Consider the following 20,155-nt stretch of genomic DNA (forward strand, 5'->3'; position numbering starts at 1 on the left):
AAACTCAAATAGCTCTTTTGATTGTGTAAAGCTGCTTTGTGACAATGACAATTGTTAAAAGCGCTATAGTACAAATAAAATTTTATTTAATTGAATTAAGTAAATTAGTTGTTAGGACTGTCGCCTTGCTCCCCCCAGGGTCCAGGTTCGATTCCTGCCTTGGGGTCTGTGTGCAGGTGTTACGCACTTTAGAGCCAAAAAGTAAACTCACCCTAACAGGACAGTAAAGTATTAGAAAGAAATGGAAGAAAATTCAAAGAATTGATCCTAGTGAAAAAATCCTAAGAAGATTCCAAGGGCAAAAAGTTGCTCCAACTGAAAAAAATTCTAAGTTTAAAGAGTCGCTCCAACTGAAAAAAAAATCTAAGTTCAAAGAGTTCCTCCTAGTGACAAAATTCCAAGAAAATTCCAAGTAATAAGAGTAAATTTAAAATTCGGAGAAAATTCCTAGAGCAAAGAGTTGCTAGTGTAAAAGGTCTAAGAAAAGTATTAGAATTGAAGGTGTTTTCCAAGAATTCTCCTTAAATTAAAATTGATTCAATCCTAGTGAAGGATAAGAAGATAAGAAATAAGTGCCATTAAAATCAATATGGCACCAGTTAACGGTTCTTAGTGCAACTTAGTTGCTCCTAGTGACGAAATTCTAAGAAACATCTTAGTGCAGAGTTGCACCTAGTGAACAAATTCTAAGAATAATATAGTTGTTCCATTTCACAGAACTATACATTAAGAAAGTCTGCAAATTATGCAAACTCACACAGTTGCACTTTGGAAAACTACATAGTTACCACATTACACAGTATAGTATACTTTATACAGTTTATTTTACTAGTTAAATTTATTTTCTTTCGTATTTCCTTTTATTAATATTTATTCCTTATGTATAGTTTTTATATTCGGTATAAGGTCACTGGCAGTCGTACAAGCATTTCACTGCATATCGTACTGTGTATGACTGTGTATGTGACAAATAAAATTTGAATTTGAGTATAAAATTATAGAATATTTCATTGGGTTTATAAATGTACTTTCTATGCATTTGAAAAGAAGGAATTAATATTTTGTTTAAAGCTGTGACAAGTTTGATAAACCTTATCAAAAACAGCAACATTCTTCTGTTCCTCATTCTTCTTACAATTATATAAAAAATAGGACTGCTTATAAGTAATCTAAATTGAGTTTTATATAAAGCACCGTTTGCCGCTCAAGCTAGCATTGAGCAATAAAAACCAAATTCTTCACACCCGTAATTTGTTTTCTTAGTAAAGTGGACATGAGTCTCTATCTGCTTCGTTTTAGACCTGGTAAAGTGCCTGGAAGTGTTTTTTTAAACAGGAGTCACTGTAATATCCCTTAGATTAGTTCTTTTGCAATTCATCAGGGAGAGAGCCATTTATGCTGACACGTCTCATTAGAATAGATAATATTAGATTCAACTTTATTGTCTTTGTCAAGAGTACAAGCTGAAATGAAATGCAGTTAGCATCTAACCAGAAGTGCACAAGTGGCTTATGTACAATAAATAGATACTATGTGTTATACAAACAGAAGATGCATTTGGTAATAGAGATATGGTATATATAGTGATATAGTAATGTACAGTATAGCTGTGCAACATTGTGCAGTGAATGTGCTGTAGTAGACAAAAAGATTAGGTTATAAAGATGTGGAATATATAGGTATATATGTCTAATGTCTATAATAGTGTACAGTATAATACAATATAATACAGTATAATGCAGTATCTGCGCAAACATTGCAGTGGATTTGCATGTGGATAGGTGAGTTCTTATTTGTACAGTATATGCAGAATAAATATAGGTGGAATATACAGTAGTGCAATGATGAGCATAACTATTGATGGTAGAGGCATAGTGGTAAAAAAAACAACAAAACAAAGCAGTGCAATATAAACAGAGAGCCCTGCCTCTGGCACTGTTGCCAGAGTTTTGAGCCAGGCTTCCCAAGAATTCTCCTCAAACTGAAATATATTAGATCCTAGTAAAGAATAAAGTTATTCATCAATCGGCTCCTGAGGTGAGAAACTATTAAGAGGATAGTGAGGGAAGCCTTAGGAGAAAAATTGGAAAGATGAAGACCAATCCCGGCACTTAAATGAACACGCCAGCAATTACAGTTAAAAGCAGAGCCATTTTTCAAACATTACAAGCAAGGTAAATATAATGAAAATATTTAATGTGTCGGTAAAAATGGACAAAATAGGCCTGTTATTTCAAAGTAAAGGATCAGGTCATAATTATTATGTCATTACTTTGTAGTGATGCACACGGGTCATTAAGTTTTCATACCCGCACACAATCCGACTCGATAAGAGTCCAACCCATGATGTGGTTTATTAGCACTAGACTAATAAATGTGCCGCAGGAGCACACTAACAGCAGACAGTGAAAGAGTGAGTGAGAACTTTGCACTTTGTCCACTGACAACCAATTTGTTTTTTTTTTTACTTGCACTGAGCTAAGCTAAGACTCCTAGATAGAATTTTTGAAGCTAAGTTAGGAGCTCTCTGAGAGTATTCTTAGAATGTTCATGAATACAGTCCATGATCTTTTTTTCGCAGTCTTCAGCTTCTGTGCACATGGTCCTATAATTCCGTTTGTTCACTGACTTGTTCACAAACACAGGAAGTTGTTCTGCTTTTCACACTATTATGTGTAGATTCTAGTTGCATAAACACAGTTTACTTTAGTGCACTGGTGTTCCCATAAAGTGGAGAGTAAGGTTACAAGTACATAGAGTATAGATTCTAAAATGTCTAAATGTCCGATTAAAATTAATAACACTTCAGGGGAAAAAAACATCCTTTTATTTATGACAAGAGAACAAATAATCATAATAATAATTATTATTATAGCATGTATTCAAATGGTTTGACAGTTGTTCCATTTGAAAGAACTATACATTAAGAAAGTCTGCAAATTCTGCAAACTCACACAGTCGTACTTTTGAAAACTATTCATAGTTATCACAATACATAGTATAGTATAAAATTATAGAATATTTCATTAAAACCATACATAGTTATAACTGCAAATCCTTAAATGCTGCACACTGATTTGTTCATTCCTATTGCAAGGACAAGCAGTTAGACTATTTTGCAATCCTTTTTCTTAATAACATTTGTTCTGATTCTTACTGACATTTCCCATGTTTTTTTCCTCATGTACATAAGCAATCTGACAACATTTTTATCAAACATTGGTTATCTAGGAAATAAAGAGTCCTCTTTACCATTACCACAGATATCACTAAGGTGCTTTCAAACAGCATGGTGGATTGGGTTTATACATGGACTTTCTATGCAATCTTTTGCTTAAAGCTGTAAGATGTTTGATAAACCTTATCAAAAAACAGCAACGTTCTTCTACCTTCCCTTTTAACATACAAAACTCTTTTCTCACTACTTCTACTACTCATATCATTGTCTGGACAGGATATGTCTGAACCACATAAGAACTTGTGCAAAATACAGAAAAGAAATAAGTGCCATTAAAAAAAAAAAAAAAAAACTATTTCATAAATAAGACAACTGCCTATTTCAGTCAAAGGAAAAAAAAAACTTTTGTCAAAGAGGCTTTGGTTAAGTTATGCTGAAATTAGAATATCTTACAATTATATAACAAATAAGACTGCTTAAAGGTAATCCAAATTTGTTGCAGAGTTGCATATAAAGCACCGTTTGCAGCTAAAGTTAGCATTGAGCAATAAAAACAAAATTCTTGACACCCGTAATTTGTCATCTCAGTAAAGTGGACATGAGTCTCTATCCGCTTCCTTTTACACATGGTAAAGTGCCTGGAAGTGGTTCTTTAAACACCACCTCAGATTAGTTCCACTTAGAGTCTTTTGCAGTTCATCAGGGAGAGTGTGCAGCCATTTATGCTGACCCGTCTCATGCCCTGGTTCTCTGTCACTGGTGCCAGAGTTTGAGTCAGGCTAACCTGGGCATTATTGAAGGAAGCAATTCTCCCACTCCCGCCAATCTGTAGGTTGACAGTTGTGGCATAGCTGGTTTTTAATGGTGCCTTGGTTCCCTGTACTGGCACATTATCCACTTGTTTCCCATCATTTGGGGGCTGGACATGGGTGTCCTTTGGAGGTACAGGTGGGGTTTGAGCCACATAGGCACAGATAATGCTACTCCGACAAGTAGCCATCCCCAGTTCTGAGTCCTCCTGTTCAGTTTCAGAACAAGGTGAAGAGGGTTTACACTGAGAGTCGTCCTCTGTGTTATAGATGGATGGCAGTTCATGTACTTCTGGCCAGTTAAAGTCCGTAAGGTGCATCCTAGCATCAGCGGTCTTTCCAGCAGTCCCTTCCCTAATAGGAGACGGAGATCCTGGGCTAATACACATAGGAGAACCGTTACAGGAGTGCATCTGAGAACCAGTTAGCTGTGAATCTGCATCTCCTCTACATTGTCCATTCTCAGAAAAAGACCTTGATATGTTGCCTGCCAGGTTTTCAAATGGCAAGCTGCTTCCTTTTGGTCGTCTCTGGTTCTGAGAAAAAAATAGGGAACATGGAGAGGACTCTAACACTGGTGAAGTGATTCTAGATCCTCTTAAAGCAAAGCTTGCTTCTGCTCTTGTGGGAGATGAAGGAGTCACTAGTGGAATCCTTGGCTGTGGGCTTACAATGCACCACATGTTTGTAGGAATGCCAATAGGGGGTGGGGAGGTTACTCTTGGACTAGTACATGGAGACAAAAAACAGGCTGAAGTAGCTTGAGAAAGCTCCAAAGACAAGGGTGAGAAAGGACTAGCTCCACCCTGCCTGGGGGTCCGAGGATTAGGAGGCTTGGTTGCAAGTGGTGGGGAACAGACACGTGTGATCAGAGATGGTGAGTGAGACGGTGAGGGAGACTGCACACGTGAGTTAGGCTCAGAGGACAAGAATGGTCGAGCAATTCTGTTGTGGGAGTTCCCTCGATTTGGATCATGACAATGAGGAGCTTTGTACATTTGTGATGATGATGATGATGCTGATGACGATGCTGATGACTTTTTATTACTACTTGTCCAGGCATTACTACATAGATTATTGTTGTTGTTATTGCTATTCAGAGGCGTATGAGGTAACTGTTCAAGTTCCTCACCCCTTGTATAAGTAACAGAGTGCGCTGAGTGGAAATATGGAGGGGAAGTAGCAGACTCTAAATGTTGGCTGCGATAAGGAGGAGGGGACTGTACTGTTGCTGGACTAGATGGCAGGCTATTAAAACAGGAAGGAGAAGTGGAATGTTTTGGAATTTGGCTTCCTGTCACCTTACTGGGCAAATTACTTGGATCTGACACTACTTGTGAGTTTAGGGTAACAGTTTTTGGAGAGGGAGACCTCAGTCTAAGATTGGATGCATGCAACGAACTTGAACTGGCAGGGGGAGAGGCAGCCTGTATACGAGTGTTTCTTTTCGCCATGCTTTGAGAAATTGTCTGACTAATACAAGAAGCAGCAAGTGATTTTGCAAGAGCGGAGGAATTTGTAGAGGAGTTTAAATAAGTAATGTTAGGGGAGGGTGAGCGCATCCGAAGGCTAAAGCTAAAAGCAGATGATGGCTTTGATTCACTTGAGGGAATGCTTGAACCTTTATCACATGACTTCGGTTTACTGGAACTTGATGATGGGCTATCTTGGTCTTGTTCCCTGGACCAGGGCGGTGTCTGTGATAGTCTAAATTAAAACAGAAATAAGAATAAAAAAATTAGTTTAACTTTTAAAAAGAAGTCAAGCAAAACAGGGAACAGGGAACAGGTTTTAATTAGCTGGTGAAGCCTGGCTTTACCAGTATATTAACAGTTTTATTTTTTCTCTACGTATACTATGACCTTGCATTCAAAAAATGTTGTTGATCATATGCACACAAATTTACCTTATGATTTAGTCTCTATATCTGTATACAGTGGAACCTTGAATTACAAGGATAATTCGTTCCAGAAACGGACTCGTATTTCAAAACACTTTTAAACCAAATTGCATTTCCCATAAGGAATAATAGAAACTGAAATTATTCGTTCCACAGCCCCAAAAAATAAATACATAAAAATAATTAACACGAAATATAAAGTAAAATTAAACTAATTAACCTGCACTTTACCTTAAAAAAAGTAAAAATAAATCCTGACAGATAAGTGTGTGTGTGTGTGTGTGCATGTGTATGTGTGTATGAAGCTACAGTAAGGAGCCTCTTCCCCTTCTCGTCTTATACAGTTACCCTTCCTCCATTCTTTTCACACGTGTGCGCACACAACGAAAACACTGTTTTATCGGAAAAAAACAAGAAATCTCTCTAATGACACTCGATTGAGTGACACACTAACGGAATCATTGCTGTAAAGTAAAAATAAAACAAATTAATCTGCACTTTACCTTTGAAAAGAAGGTTCTGTTTGGAACAGAGAAAAAGAGTGTGTATGTGTGTCTGTGAAGGCGAAAGTAGTAGGGGTCTGTGTGTGTGTGGGGGGGGTGCACAGTGTCTAATGATGCACGCGCACATAGACACAAAGAGCAAGCTGATACAGAGAGAGAAAATGGATCTTTAACCTCTCTAATGAGACTTGCTTTTGCTTTACATGCGCTCTGTACACACATGCATACAGACACAAAATAAAATGTGTTTTACGAACACACAAGTGGTCACAGTGGTATAGTAAACAGTATATGCATGCATGGATGTTGATTATACCAGTGAGAGACACGCACCAAGACCTAACATTGGCTCAGTTTTGATCACGTAACGCTCGGCGTCAAAACAAGAAGCGCATGCGTGATGTATGATACTTGGTACTCGTAAACCAAAACTTGTTCGTTTTCCAAGTCAAAATGTATTAAAAATTGCAAAACTTGTTACTCACAATCCGAGGTTTCACTATATCGAATTCAAGATTCTTTATAGTCACTACCCTATATAAGTACAGCTAAATTATTCCTTACAGTGCAAACTAAACTTTCAATTTTGAAATAGAAATTTAATTGAAATATTGGTCTCTAAGTGTTTTTTTTAATTTTCCAGGTTTGTGGTTCAATGTCTTCCTATTCTCACAACATAAAGATTTTCATTTTTGATTCCTTTTCACCATAGAAAAAAACCAGTTGAGCCAGTTTTATAATGTAATCCAGTAACCTGACGTAACCCTGTCTTTATTCCTCTTTGATATATCCTCCTGTGATTCTTTAACAATAGAATGTGCCGTAGATCATTCTTCTTTTTCTCCACACCCACTCATGTTTTAGAATACTGCAGTATAAAAAAAGTGATATATCTGTATTTTAGGTCTGACCTCTACTAGAGGTTTTCTCATGAAACAATTAAGTATATATTTAGTCTCTTTCTTTTCCGTGGAATAATAAAAATTCTTTTCTTTAGGGTGGATTTGTTTTTTTTAAAATCAAAAGTTAAGTGCAAACACACAAACATGAAATACCTTTGGGAAGATGTGGTTGATGTGTTCCCGGGAGAACAGCTTCTTCCCATTACATTGGGCAAACTGGCAGGTCTTTGACTGTTGAGTTTTGGAAGATTATCTGTGGTATTTCTACAGGGAGGTGATGTTTGGGGTTGATTTGACACCAACGAATGATTTTTTAGTACTTCTTTTCCTCCCAGAGACTCTGAATTAACCATTTTTTGGAAACCAAGCAGAGGCGGTACATTTGAAGAGCTTGTTTCGGGCGAACATTGATGCTGGAGTTGTAAAGACTGATGTGATACATCTGGTGACATTTGGCGATTTCTGTTGCATGTTGGATCTGAGACGCCATTCTCCATGTACAGTGACAGATCTATTGGAAGAGATATATCCACAACATTGCCAGGCGATACAGTCACTTTAGGAGTGGAGTTCTCAGTGCAAGATGCAGGACAACCAGTGCAAACTGAATTTAATGATGCCCTCAACTGGAAATGACCCACCCTATCCTCAGTGGATGGTAAGCTTTCACAAGGCTTCTCTTCAACAACACAGGCTTTTTCCTTGAGGCTCAGAACTTCTTCTGTAGATTTAGAATAGCAATCCATCACTGTTTTATCCATAACCAATAAGTGACTTTGAGGTTCATTGTCCCTCTCCAAGGGCAGATTTTTATCTATTATTGAATGGTCCTCCCTAATTGAATACAAAGCGTTGTTGGCATCCTGTTCAAGAAAGAATGTGACTTGTGATCCAGAGCTTCGAAGAGTTGGTGTGACTTGGTCATGCTTGGAAAGTATTTCTTGAACTGTAGAGGAGTTCTGAGTTCCAAAATTTGTGGCCAAATGTTCTTTGGTAGTTTCAGCTGATAACTCAGTTGAAATAGTGGAGGATTCAAATGAAACGATTTCGGTAGCGTCAGCTCTGAGTCTATTAGCTTGCTCCTTTTGTCCAGTAATATCGCAATAATTTTCTTGGTGATAGGATGTGGTAAATTGCTCTTTAACAATCACATGCCCAAATGACTCGGGTGCAGAGTGAGTAACAGACTCCATGTGAAAATCTGCAAAAGAAGAAAACAAGCTCTGAGTGGAAATGACTGAAAATTAAAAATGTGTTCGAGATATCGTATATAAAAATAATGTCCCACCTGAGAGTTGATTCTGTGTCTTCACTTCTCCCTGATGGAGCTGTATCTGAGACTTCGGAGGTATATTCGCTTTACATGGACCCTTTGTAAACCGGGTTCTTTTCTGGTGTAATGGAACCTTCATACTGCTTGACTTGGCCATATACATTTGTGCTAACATCTGTACCTTACTCAGAATTTTTTCGGAGTTCTCCACCAAACACTGATCCATTGGAGCAGTTTCGAAGAATCCTAGATTTGATACTTCTGCAATGCCTTCGTAAAGCGTCCTACTGCATGTGACCGCCTTACCATGACGAGAAAGCCGTCCCACTTTAATCTGACTAGGTAGAACTTCTAAACTGCCATTAGGACAAGTCTTGTCTCTTGAGACAGCAGTGGACTGCACTTCTTTGACTGCCTCGTCTGTTTTCTCAGGGCTTTTGGGCTCGGTGCTTTCACTTTGGTCCTGTTCAGGTGCCATCTGTTCACTGAGCACAGGTGTCTTCCTATCACTTGCAGGCAACGGATCTTTGGCGCATACCTCTTTGTCCTCCGCACATTCATCCTCCTTACTAGCAGAAACCTTCGGGTTTTCTTGATGTCCCGAAGCTTTCCTCTCCTTCTCTTTCCAGAGATCCATACAGGGCTTGAAGTCACAAATCTGCTCGTCACCATCATCATCGTCACATTTTGACTCAGTCTTACTTTGTTCTTTGCTGTGCTGTGTAACTGCCTCGTTAACACTGGCATCATCAGGCTGATTAAAAGCCTTTTCATTTTGGTCAGCTACAGTAGGTGATATGGATGACATTTCAGTCTCATTGGAATCTGAGCGTCCACTTTCAGAATCACAAAAGCTGACTTGGGGAACAAAGAAATTGAAGCGTGATACAGAGTCTTTTACCAAACCAGCAGGGATGTTACAAAAGCTATTCCTGCGTGAAACTTGTCCATCCTCAGCCACTGCCTCTGCTGCCTCATAGTAGTTGCGAATTTTTTCAATAATTTGTCTGTGACCTTTTGTCACCTTTTGTTCAAATTCCTCTTTAGGCAACAGAGGGTTATCAGCAGGTTTGATTGTGGAAGGAGAGCTGTCACACAGCTCACCGGACATTCCATTAATGGGTTCTTCCATTTTATTTGCTAGGTCAGATATTTTATCTTTACTGGCAGTCTCTTCTCCTTCCTGCTCCACGAACGGCTCAGACATGACTATGACTTCTGATTCTAATGATATATTGATATTTTCATCGTTATGTTTAGTCATTTGAGGGGGTGATAATGAAATATCTTCCACATAATTTTTCTCAGAGGCTGAGTCAGACTGTGAAAAATGTTCATTGTCATTCTCTTTGTTTATTTTAATATCCATTAGCGGTTGTTTATCCTTCGGGCTACTAGGAACAATATCCAGCTGGTCGACCTCTTCTTTCTCCAACTCTGATTTCTGATGTTCATGTTGGTTAGTACTCTGCGTGTCCAATGTCTCTGACCTGGCCTCACTCTGTGGACAGAACAATATTCTGTTAAGAAGCCAAGCTTTATGTTGGTCACTAATACAAAAAAATTTGGACACACATTTTCATTCAATGTTTTTTCTTTATTTTTATGGAAATATAATATGTAATATATTTTATTGTAACCATTTCAAGTGAATTCAGATTGGGTGATTGTGGAGGTCAGGTCATCCAATCGATCACTTTCCTTCTGAGACAAACAACTCTTACATACCCTAGAGGTGTGTTTGGGATCATCGTCCTGCTGGAAAACAAATGATTGTCCCACTATGTGCAAACCAGTTGGGATGGCATATAGAAGCCATCCTGGTTAAGTCACCAAAAGCGTCACCAGCAAAGACCCCCCCTCCCCCACCCCACCCCTTCTCCATGCTTTACAGTGGGAACTCATTCAGCAACTGTCTGTTTACCTTCTTTACGTTTAACAAAGACACAGCGGTTTGAACTTAAAATCACAAATTTGGACTTATCAGACCAATGAAAGGTTTTCCATTAATCTAATGTCCATTCATTGTGTTTCTTGGCCCAAGCAATGCCCTCTTCTGACTCTTGTTCTTCTGAAGAATGGCTTCTTTCCTGCAATGCGACCACGGATGTCTGACTCATGTAGATTCTAATCTAAAGTAAATCTGTGGTTTCTGTGGCTGGTCATTCTAATAAACTTATCCTCTTCAGCAGAGGTAGCTCTTGGTTTTCCCTTCCTGGGACCGGCATCATGAGAGCCCGGTTCGGCTTAACGTTTGATGGTTTTGGCGACTGCACTCGGGGATACATTCTGGAGTTTTTTTTTTTTGTTTTTTTTTCAGATTGACTGACCTTCATTCTTTTAAAATAATAATATATTGTCTTTTCTCTTTACTTAACTTAGTGTTTCTTGCCATAATTTGGATTTGTACAGTAGTTGTAGTAGCACTAATAGGACTGTTGACTTAATCATCCTTCCTCTGCACAAGACGGCAAGAAGGCAAGAGGGTCACAAATTAATTATTGACAGCCCATATTCACGGGGGGAACTGAAAACCATTCCAGGTAACTACGTCATGAATCTGATGGGAAAATGCCACGCGTGTGCCAAGCCGTCATTAAAGGCCAAATGTAGCTACTTTATATAAAATATAAAACATATTCTGGGTTGTTTAACACATTTTTCTTTACTAGTTGTTTCATAGTTTGGATTTCTTCAGTATTATTGTATGATGTGGAAAATAATAAAAATGAAGAAAAAACACTTAAGGAAAAGTTGCGTCCAAACTTTTGAATATAAGTATAAACAGTCTTATTTCTTAGTCCATTTCTTACCACACTAGAAGACAGCTCCGGCATGCCTTCTCGTGCACGGCTCTCATTGATAAACTGCATGATTTCTTCAGTAATGGACAGCGTTGGAGGTGTAGGGAGAGGTGACATGTCCTCATCGTCATCCTGACCAACACCCAAATTATCCTGGCTTGAACCAACCTCAATGACTGATGATGCAAGAGTACTTGCACTCCCTGAGGAGGCTAAGCTCTCAATCTGTGTATAGAGCTCACTTTCACTGCCGGCCTAAAAAAATAAATAAACACATACAGTATAATTAAGAAGAGCTTTGAAGATACAACCTAATCCTTTTTTTTTTTGTTTTGTATATTTTGCACATTTAAATGCACATTAAAATATTAAAGAACTTCAGACTGGTCTCACCTTCAAAGAGGCTATTGTTCAAAATAAAAAGGAAAGAGAAAAATGGGAAACAAACAAAATCATATTTGGATTAGAAGTAATAAAAATATACTCTATATGTTGTAGTAGTTACACAATAATTTTATCATTTTATATGCCGTTTATTATGGGGAAATGACTCACCACTTTGTTGGATTGCTGCTTCTATGTCTTTGGCAGGAGCTAGTAAGATAAGACGTAAAGTAATTACCTATTTGTCGTCTCACAGTTAACTACGGGGAACAGATAAATGTTGTTACTTAAGATTAACCTGATTGTCTGCGCCCTCGCCGATATGGCAGGTTTCCTTCCAGTAGCAAAGGAAGGCTTTTTTTGGCTTTCTCAGGGGTGTAGATAAATTCAGGTGGTTCTAAGAAAAAGCATAAGCAAAATACCAGTACAAGGGAATTACCTTCAATTTCTTACGTGCACATGAAAGCCTGCAGTTCCCAAGACAAGAAGTTTTCTGTAAAACGCCCACCCTTCCTGCCTTCCATTTGAAGCTATTCATACTTGTATGGTTTACCATCTTCAACCCCTTAATAATTAAAGTATTCCAGTAACCACTATGCTTTCAAACCTGATTGTCTTCTTCCTCTGTGAAAACCATGGGTGTCATCTAAACGAGGTGAAGGAACGGGCTTTCGGGTTGGTTCATGCTCAAACTGAGGAGCTGAATGTCAAGCATAGAAAATACTCATTAATACATTTATGAACTCATTTTTAACATCATTTAGTCAAGTGCATGAAATGGGCAAATCCTGAGCGGCTGGAGTTATAAGCTTAGTTTAGGCATGCACGTGCCTTTCATTTTTCTGGTTTACACAATATGCAAATGAAGATCTAGCCAAACACGTCTGCATTACTTACATTGACAGAAATTATCGCCAAGGACCTGCCTTGCCTGTAAGAATAAAATATTAGAATGTAGGTTAGTTATTAAAATTCTTAGAAACTATTGCATATCACACATAAGCTCTGTACAAAGTTAATGTTTGAATCATTTTATAATGCTTTATCAGTCCCAGTTACTTTTAACACCAGTAACACTTTATACATTTGAGTTGAAACATAAAGGGGCATCGGTGACTCTCGCCTGCCATGCAAAAGGCCTGGGTTCGATTCGCACCCAATGCCCAAACCCCAGCCACTGGATACAGTGCCGGTCCCAAGCCTGGACACCATGGGAGGCTAGTTTCAGGAAGAGAATCCAGCGTAAAACCTGTGCCAAGTTGTTGTGCGGATCAGATGGTCCGCTGTGGCGACCCCTCCAACGACTAACAACAACATTGCTACGATACATTAAAATGTAAGAACATTTATTTAAGATTTACTGGTAGAGACCTTTCACTAGTGCTTTATGGTACTGTTATTTTAGGCCGAGTCTGATGAAAGAACAATTATTTCATCTGAAACTTGTTCAAGTTCCGTATCAATGACTCTAACTATTAACAGAGAAAATATGTAACTTGCTAACAGTAAAATATGCAATCCGTCTATTAATAAATACTGTGCAAATGTGTAAATGTTGGTACACTGCTGTGATTTAAAAGCAACAAAACATCCCAGTATTATTTTATTACAAATTCTGATATGTATTGAAATTACATGCTACATTTCCATACAGTATGTTACCTTCTGGGGAAGAGACGCAGGATGGTTTTCCAATATAAGCCTCTTGAGGTAGTGTAGCCACAATCGCTTTTCCTCCTGATTTTTAGCCTAGTTAAAGCAGAAAGTACAAAATGTGCAGATCAATATTTAAAAAATAAGAACAAGATATACACCGATCAGTCAGAACGGTTTGACGACTGACAGTGGAACTCAACAACTTTGATCATCATCTAAACACCGGTAAACTGATGACAGGATCATGGGCACCCAAGGTTTTAATGTTCTCCCTGATTGATGCATAACTAGGGTAGATATGCAAGAAGGTAGAATAGCTCTCTATACGTAGAGTCTTTGGCTAGAGAATATAATTTTATCCAGATAATCCTAATACTGGCGCTCGTACTATATTTACCTTTTAGGTCATGTGGCGGACACTTTTATCCAAAGAGCTTTATATATGATACAGGATACAACTAAGCAGTTATGGCTTAAAGGACTTGCACATACAGTCCAACAACACGCATTAATCACCGTCTAGCACAGGTATGTCCAAGCTTATTTACAACAATGGGCCACTCTGGATGCTGGTGTTCATTACAAGCTCAACTTTCAACATACATTGGGTTTGTGCACCAATAGACAATGCACCATGGCATTTATGCGTCACTGCTGTACCCCTTAAATGTACATGTTCAGATATGTTGGCATATCGTCTAATGGATAGGATGACAAATTACTGTGTGTGTGTGATAATAAGGTGGATTTTAAATATATCCTGTACATAGTGTAAATCATTCATATCTTCCAGTTCTCACCTGAACAACATGCTGCTGTTTCGGGATTGTCTGATCAGACACCTTGAAACAGAGAGGATCCTTCATGTTCTCCACCAGGAGCAAGTTACAACACTTGAAAATTCCAAAAGAGGTTAGACCTTAACATCTTGTGATATATCCACACCTGCACAGCTATTCATTTACAAACTGATCCAAATATTGCATCATACCAACAGGTTTGAAAAGGGTTTTGTGAGATTGATGACTCACGAAAATATGCGTGCTGTAGATGAAATGTTCCATCCTCTTTTTGGCAATAAGCAGCATTTTATCAAAGAGGAAGAAGGCCCTCTCCTTTTTAACCCTCTGGACCCGGAAGGAACCCTCAAGAACCAGCTCTCCAAAGCCGTTGAGATCGGGACCGGTCCAGTTTAGCAAGAGACTCTCAATCTCCTGTCGGAAAAGTGACAGTTTTTGTTAGATTTCACTTTTATGTTAGGAATTTTAGATTGTTAGACAATCCTCATATTTAATTGGCCAAAACAAGATAGTACGTGCAATCTATAAGTGAAAAAGAAATAGAGTTAGAGCACCAGAAAAGCGTGTTCTCACGTTTGGAGCAGACGATTTGTAAACATTTTTTTATTTCGATGTATTCTTTACAGAAGGTCAGATTTCAGAAATAAAACCCTGTCTGTCAGAGGAAAGAATTTGTGTTATGTGTTTCTTTTTTATTTGCGTTTTGGTATGTGGTTGTGTATTCTTAGGCTATGTGAAGGTTTTCACTGTCTGTCATCAGCTTCACAAAAAGGACAGATAAACAGAGACTGCAAAGGGTAAGTCCGATTTCTGTTCCATCTTACCGTGCATGTTTAATGCCACCGTTCTCTAGCTTCTTTCGACTCATTTTAGCGTTTTTGTTTTTATGTATTTTATGTATTTATTTATTTTTTATATCAGAACCAGAAAGAGGGCCCAAAGGTAGGTGCCAGACAGCCATTGCGCCTTTTAACACCATACCCCTTCACTCAGTCACTGGACTTCTCATCAGGACTTCTCTCCATATTTTGAATCTATTAAGTCACCAAATCGTTTAAGCATTGGACTGTAAGATTTAATTTAGGAAGATAAATGGTGTTCCTCAAAGAGAAACGACGGGATCATTGATCGCTTCTCATGGTGGAGCTGTCCGAAAATACCGCCGGACGCAATCAGTGGCGTGCAACTTCTTCATGCACGTCTGTAATGCAATTGATTACACATACGTCAACATATGGAGTGTATTTTTTCTCGGATTAGATTGCTTCATCATAAAGAGAGTTATTACAGAATATTCTGGGCCTCTTTCGTGTGAATCACCCTGTACGGCAACTAAGATTTATGACTCCCAGAGACTTATCACAGGTCCAGATAAAAGAGACTCACGTATGCACTGTCTTTGCGAAGAATACGCTCTCTGAGACTAGTTTCAGTGTTGTTACCAAGCCTTTAAAAACTATGTGTTTTTTCAGATTTTGATCCTGTTTGCCATTCTCGTGTTTAGTCTGATCTATGGCACGCCTGTTGTAAATCACCCGACTCTCACCTATTTCTCGGAATTTGATTTCAGATTTTCCCTTCCTGTTCGGGTAATGTCTCATTCGAATTGTATTTTAATAACTGCATCCTCTGAGACTGAATTCCTAACATAAAAAAACAACAACACTGACGGAAAAAATATTCCCAGACCAAACATTTTTTTGTAATGTCTTCTAATTTGTAAACAATTTGAATTTCTTGCACTGAAAAAAAAACAAACAAACAAAATATTTCTGCTTGCACCTGGAGCCGTACTGCATGTTCCTGTTTACGCTTCATGTCATTAATGTACCAGGCCACAGCCGTCATGGTGATGATAGCATCCTCCACCACTTCATATCCTGAATCGCTCTTGTCAAAGTGCTTGGACAGCTCCTGGCAGAAGGGGGAGACATTGACCACAGTCCTGAAATTGCTCACTCCAGACACTTGCTTTACAACACATAATTCTGGTTCTTGCTTCTTTATAACTCTTCCAGATAGCATTTAAGAAAGCCTCTTTCACGGAAACTACTTTAAAAAAAAAAGCAATGCAATTTGTTTTAATCTTAGATCCAGATCTTAAAACCTAAACTCCACGTGTTAAACGGTTCCCATACGGTTCCATATACTTACTTGCAGCAAGAGGTGGTACTTCAAGATCCTCTGCACAGGTTTCAGAAGGTAGGCCTCGAGGGGCAATGAGTGACAGAGAGTGGCCTGCCTTTCCTGGAAGAAGCGCACCAGACTTTCATTCTTCATGCATTCCCTGAGGACGGCCACTGAGCTGGTGATGAGGAAGAAGGTAGGTAGACATGTCATGGTCAGGGTGGTCTACTGGGAGACATAAGATAAGCAGCACTGCCTGGCAGGCCTCGCATGTCATCATGCTAATGGATTCAGCCGATGACTCTGTAAAGCTCCCTTATGATAAACCCAAGCTGTTTATGAAAACACCCAACGTCTCAAAATGCGGACGCTAAGTTGTCTGCAAACTGCATCAGGAAAAAAAAAAATAAAAAATACTGCTGGTCCTCGAGGCCTAGTGGGGTCATACGGTTCAGATTCACATTCACATAATAGCAGAATGAAAAGAGTGCTGTGGAGCCAGTGTTATTTGGTTGTGTGTCTATATAAGCGAGTAAATATGACTGCGGTCATGAATCAGTTTGTGTGGAACATCTGCTGCTGAGGCATTTTATGGCCCATGGGAATAAAGGAGGAGAAATGGAAACAAAACCGTCATGCAATGCAATCCATTCATATGAAAACTGTCACTAGCAGTGATGGGCAGTTGTGATGTTAGACGAGAGAGAGAGAGAGAGAGAAAGCTACAATCTACAGTAGTATTCAACAATGGGTTGAGGTCGATTGATACGGAACAAACTATTCAACACAGCGATGTCTATTTGTGATTAAAGTGATACTGCATAACATTTGCTTAGACTATTAACGTTTCGTTTTTCTTCCAAAGGCATTTTGGGAAAAAAGGTGCTAGCCTGTTTATACCAGACAATCTGGGTCACTAAAATAAACCTATCCTGTTCCAGTCCATCAACTACAGGACTTATCTTCCAGAACGCATCAACCGGTCCAGACCTGCATTGCTCTCACTCATACTACACTACTCTGACCCAGTATGAGTATACATCTACATAAACATTAAGCACCCTAAATCGCTTTATGTTCGACATGATATAAGGTGTGAGTGCAAGTCAGATACAAGACAAAGCATTACATAAAAGCACAAAAAAAAAAAAAGATATCTGTAAACAACTTACTTGGGATAGTTCATGCAGTAAATGGTATAAATGTCAAAGGCTTCACTCTAAAGCAGGGAGAAAGAACAAGACCATTTATTACCCAATTATATGCACAACTGTCAAACTATTTTAATATCAATAATACAGACTCCATGCATTTAAATATAAAACTACTCGTAACTCATTGAACCATACACAACACAGCAGGTTTTTCAGATTGTTGGAGAAAATATGGGAGTCATTATAGCAACTTAAAGGGTTCTGCAATTATCATAATGTTGTGGTTCTTCTGCTGCAGTTCTTATGATCCATTTAGGACACAAACCCACAATCACGCATTCAATGGTTTGGAACGATGTTTTAAAATGTAAACCACTCCCACTCACTCACATGCACTACTATTTTCATCATCAGCTCATGATTACGTGATGTCCTTAATTTGCTTTGGATACAGTGTTTCGCAACTTGGAACTCGTTGGCTTCTGTACAAACATGAAAACTTTGTCTGATTTGTGCTTCATTTGGAGCCTGATGTCACTTCTTAGTTTCGGAAAACTACTGGTGCCTGATATTTTCTTTTCTCGCTGAGATCCAAAGATAAGGCCACATTATTCCAGATAAAAGAACTTAAAATAAACCATTTTAAAGGCTAATCGGTCCTAAAGTGCTTAATTGATTTCTCTTTGGTAACTGCTTTAGAGGGGTCAGAGGCTGTTCTAGGAACAGCAGTGCATACATGCATATACACATTCATACCTAATGGAAGTTTAGTTTAGCCAATGCAACCATGGGCATGTCTTTGGGAGGTTAGAAGAAACTAAAGAACTAAAAAACTAAAGTGAAACTACTGGATCCAAAGAATTAGGAAGGAAATGTGGACCTTGAGTAACATCCAATTCTCAATCCATAGGTTTTAATATGATGGACCTTGCTTTGTGCACTGGTGCGCAGTCATGATCTGGTGTGGGGTTGTTTTTTCCCCTTATTTTCAGTGAAAGGAACTCTTAATGCTGCAGCATATCAAGACATTTTTGACATTTTCATGCTCCCAACTTTGTGGGAACAGTTTGGACACAGCCTTTCTACAGAGTCAATAGCTACAGACCTCCAAACTTCATGTGGCCTTCAGATTAGCCCAAGAACAGTGCGTATAGTGCAAGATGCAAAACATTGGATGCAGTGGTGTAAAGCACGCCGACACTGAACTCCAGAGCAGTGGAGACAGGTTCTCCGGAGTGACAAATCACGCTTCTCTGTCTGGCAATCCAATCGATGAGTCTGGGTTTGGCGATTGCCAGGAGAACGATACTTGTCTGACTTCATCTTGCCAAGTGTAAAGTTTGGTGGAGGGGGGATTATGATGCGGGGATGTCTTTCAGGAGTTGGGCCCGGCTGCAGCAAAAGGAACTCTTAATGCTTCAGTGTAAAAAAACATTTTGGACAATTTCATGCTCTTAACTTTGTGGCACCAGTTTTTGAATGGCCTCTTCATGTGGATGGCACCTTCCTGTTCCAACATGACTGCGCACCAGTGCACAAAGCCAGGTCCGTAACTTGACTGGCCTGCACAGAGTCCTGACCTCAACCTGATAGAACACCTTTGAGATGAATTAAAGCAGATACTGCGAGCCACGCCTTCTTGTTCAACGTCAGTGTCTGACTTCACAAATGCACTTCTGGAAGAATAGTTGAGTTGAAGCTGTTCTCGGTGCAAAGAGTGGGCCGACATCATATTAAACCCTATGGATTAGGAATCGGATTGGATGTTACTCAAGTTCATACGCACATAAAACTGAAGTTTTGTTCTAAGATTTTTGGAACAACATTGTAAAAAGGATCAGTGACATTCAATTCACACGCCCACAAAAAAACAAAGATGGCATTGTCTGCACTTCCATGCCACCCAGGCCTGGTCATTGGCCTGTCATTGTAATGCGCTGGGTGTCGGCAAACATGTTGGAAAGTGACTGCAAGCCCCCTCAGCTGACACACATGCACATGTTCAAAGGTCAGCACAGTTTGCTGATATGTTGGGGATTCATTCACAAAGCCCATCTGTCTTTCACACACATACTTCATAGACAATATTCCTCTGTTGCGCCTCTGCAACTCTGCCAGGCATATGGCACTTTGACACAGCTGTCTTAACAAGTTTCACAAAAGTCGCATTCGAACAGGCAATTTCGCCAACCCAAGGGGAAACATAAAAGATTTTAAGACAATTTAAATCATAGACTTCATTTATTCCTTTGTTGTGGGATTGAAATAAAGCAAGAAAAAACAAAAACATTTTTTCCTTTGTTGTTTGTCGGAGCCATAAAATTATGTGACAGGTTACAGCTTTATATGCTAATAACTCTGAACTAATGATATCATTTACAAGTTCATGACTTTTCCTTATTTTTTTTTTACGACTTACCCTTTCCACAAAGCATTCGGCTATAGCTGCTGCATGGGGGCTGCGCTCCAGATCTTCCAAAAGCTCACTGTTGATAGAGTAAATATTTTAGTCACATCTCGATGTGGTTCACAAAGTGAGAACTGCTTGATATCATATTCGCGCAAATATATCTCAGAAGTAAAGACGTGCATGAGAAATAATTGAAATATATGCAGTGTCACATCATACAACATGGATGCCCATTCATTTATTATATATATATAT

The 20,155-nt window shown here is 38.9% G+C and overlaps 1 protein-coding gene and 1 long non-coding RNA gene across 3 annotated transcripts in view; one reads left to right on the plus strand and one right to left on the minus strand.

Annotated features, from left to right (window-relative positions):
* Positions 1-2,812: 2,812 nt before the first annotated feature.
* plekhg2 (pleckstrin homology domain containing, family G (with RhoGef domain) member 2) overlaps positions 2,813-20,155 on the minus strand; it is a 45,976-nt gene continuing 28,633 nt past the window's right edge. For both annotated transcript variants that reach the window (XM_053507902.1, XM_053507903.1), the window contains 16 exons: positions 19,910-19,976; positions 17,509-17,555; positions 16,364-16,514; positions 15,992-16,123; positions 14,441-14,623; positions 14,210-14,302; positions 13,416-13,502; positions 12,651-12,684; positions 12,361-12,453; positions 12,052-12,150; positions 11,925-11,963; positions 11,763-11,773; positions 11,379-11,624; positions 8,581-10,066; positions 7,446-8,493; positions 2,813-5,694 (listed from right to left, as the gene is read on the minus strand). In XM_053507902.1, coding sequence (XP_053363877.1) covers positions 3,858-5,694; positions 7,446-8,493; positions 8,581-10,066; positions 11,379-11,624; positions 11,763-11,773; positions 11,925-11,963; positions 12,052-12,150; positions 12,361-12,453; positions 12,651-12,684; positions 13,416-13,502; positions 14,210-14,302; positions 14,441-14,623; positions 15,992-16,123; positions 16,364-16,514; positions 17,509-17,555; positions 19,910-19,976 — 5,653 coding nt within the window. In that variant the 3' untranslated portion in view covers positions 2,813-3,857. The remainder of the gene's footprint in view (positions 5,695-7,445; positions 8,494-8,580; positions 10,067-11,378; positions 11,625-11,762; positions 11,774-11,924; positions 11,964-12,051; positions 12,151-12,360; positions 12,454-12,650; positions 12,685-13,415; positions 13,503-14,209; positions 14,303-14,440; positions 14,624-15,991; positions 16,124-16,363; positions 16,515-17,508; positions 17,556-19,909; positions 19,977-20,155) is intronic.
* Positions 12,697-14,528, plus strand: LOC128533622 (uncharacterized). Its single transcript, XR_008361367.1, has 3 exons — positions 12,697-13,089; positions 14,203-14,321; positions 14,407-14,528. It is a non-coding gene; the product is annotated as an uncharacterized LOC128533622 (long non-coding RNA).

Source organism: Clarias gariepinus, chromosome 11 (genome assembly GCF_024256425.1).
Source record: "Clarias gariepinus isolate MV-2021 ecotype Netherlands chromosome 11, CGAR_prim_01v2, whole genome shotgun sequence".
NCBI classification, from domain to species: domain Eukaryota; kingdom Metazoa; phylum Chordata; class Actinopteri; order Siluriformes; family Clariidae; genus Clarias; species Clarias gariepinus.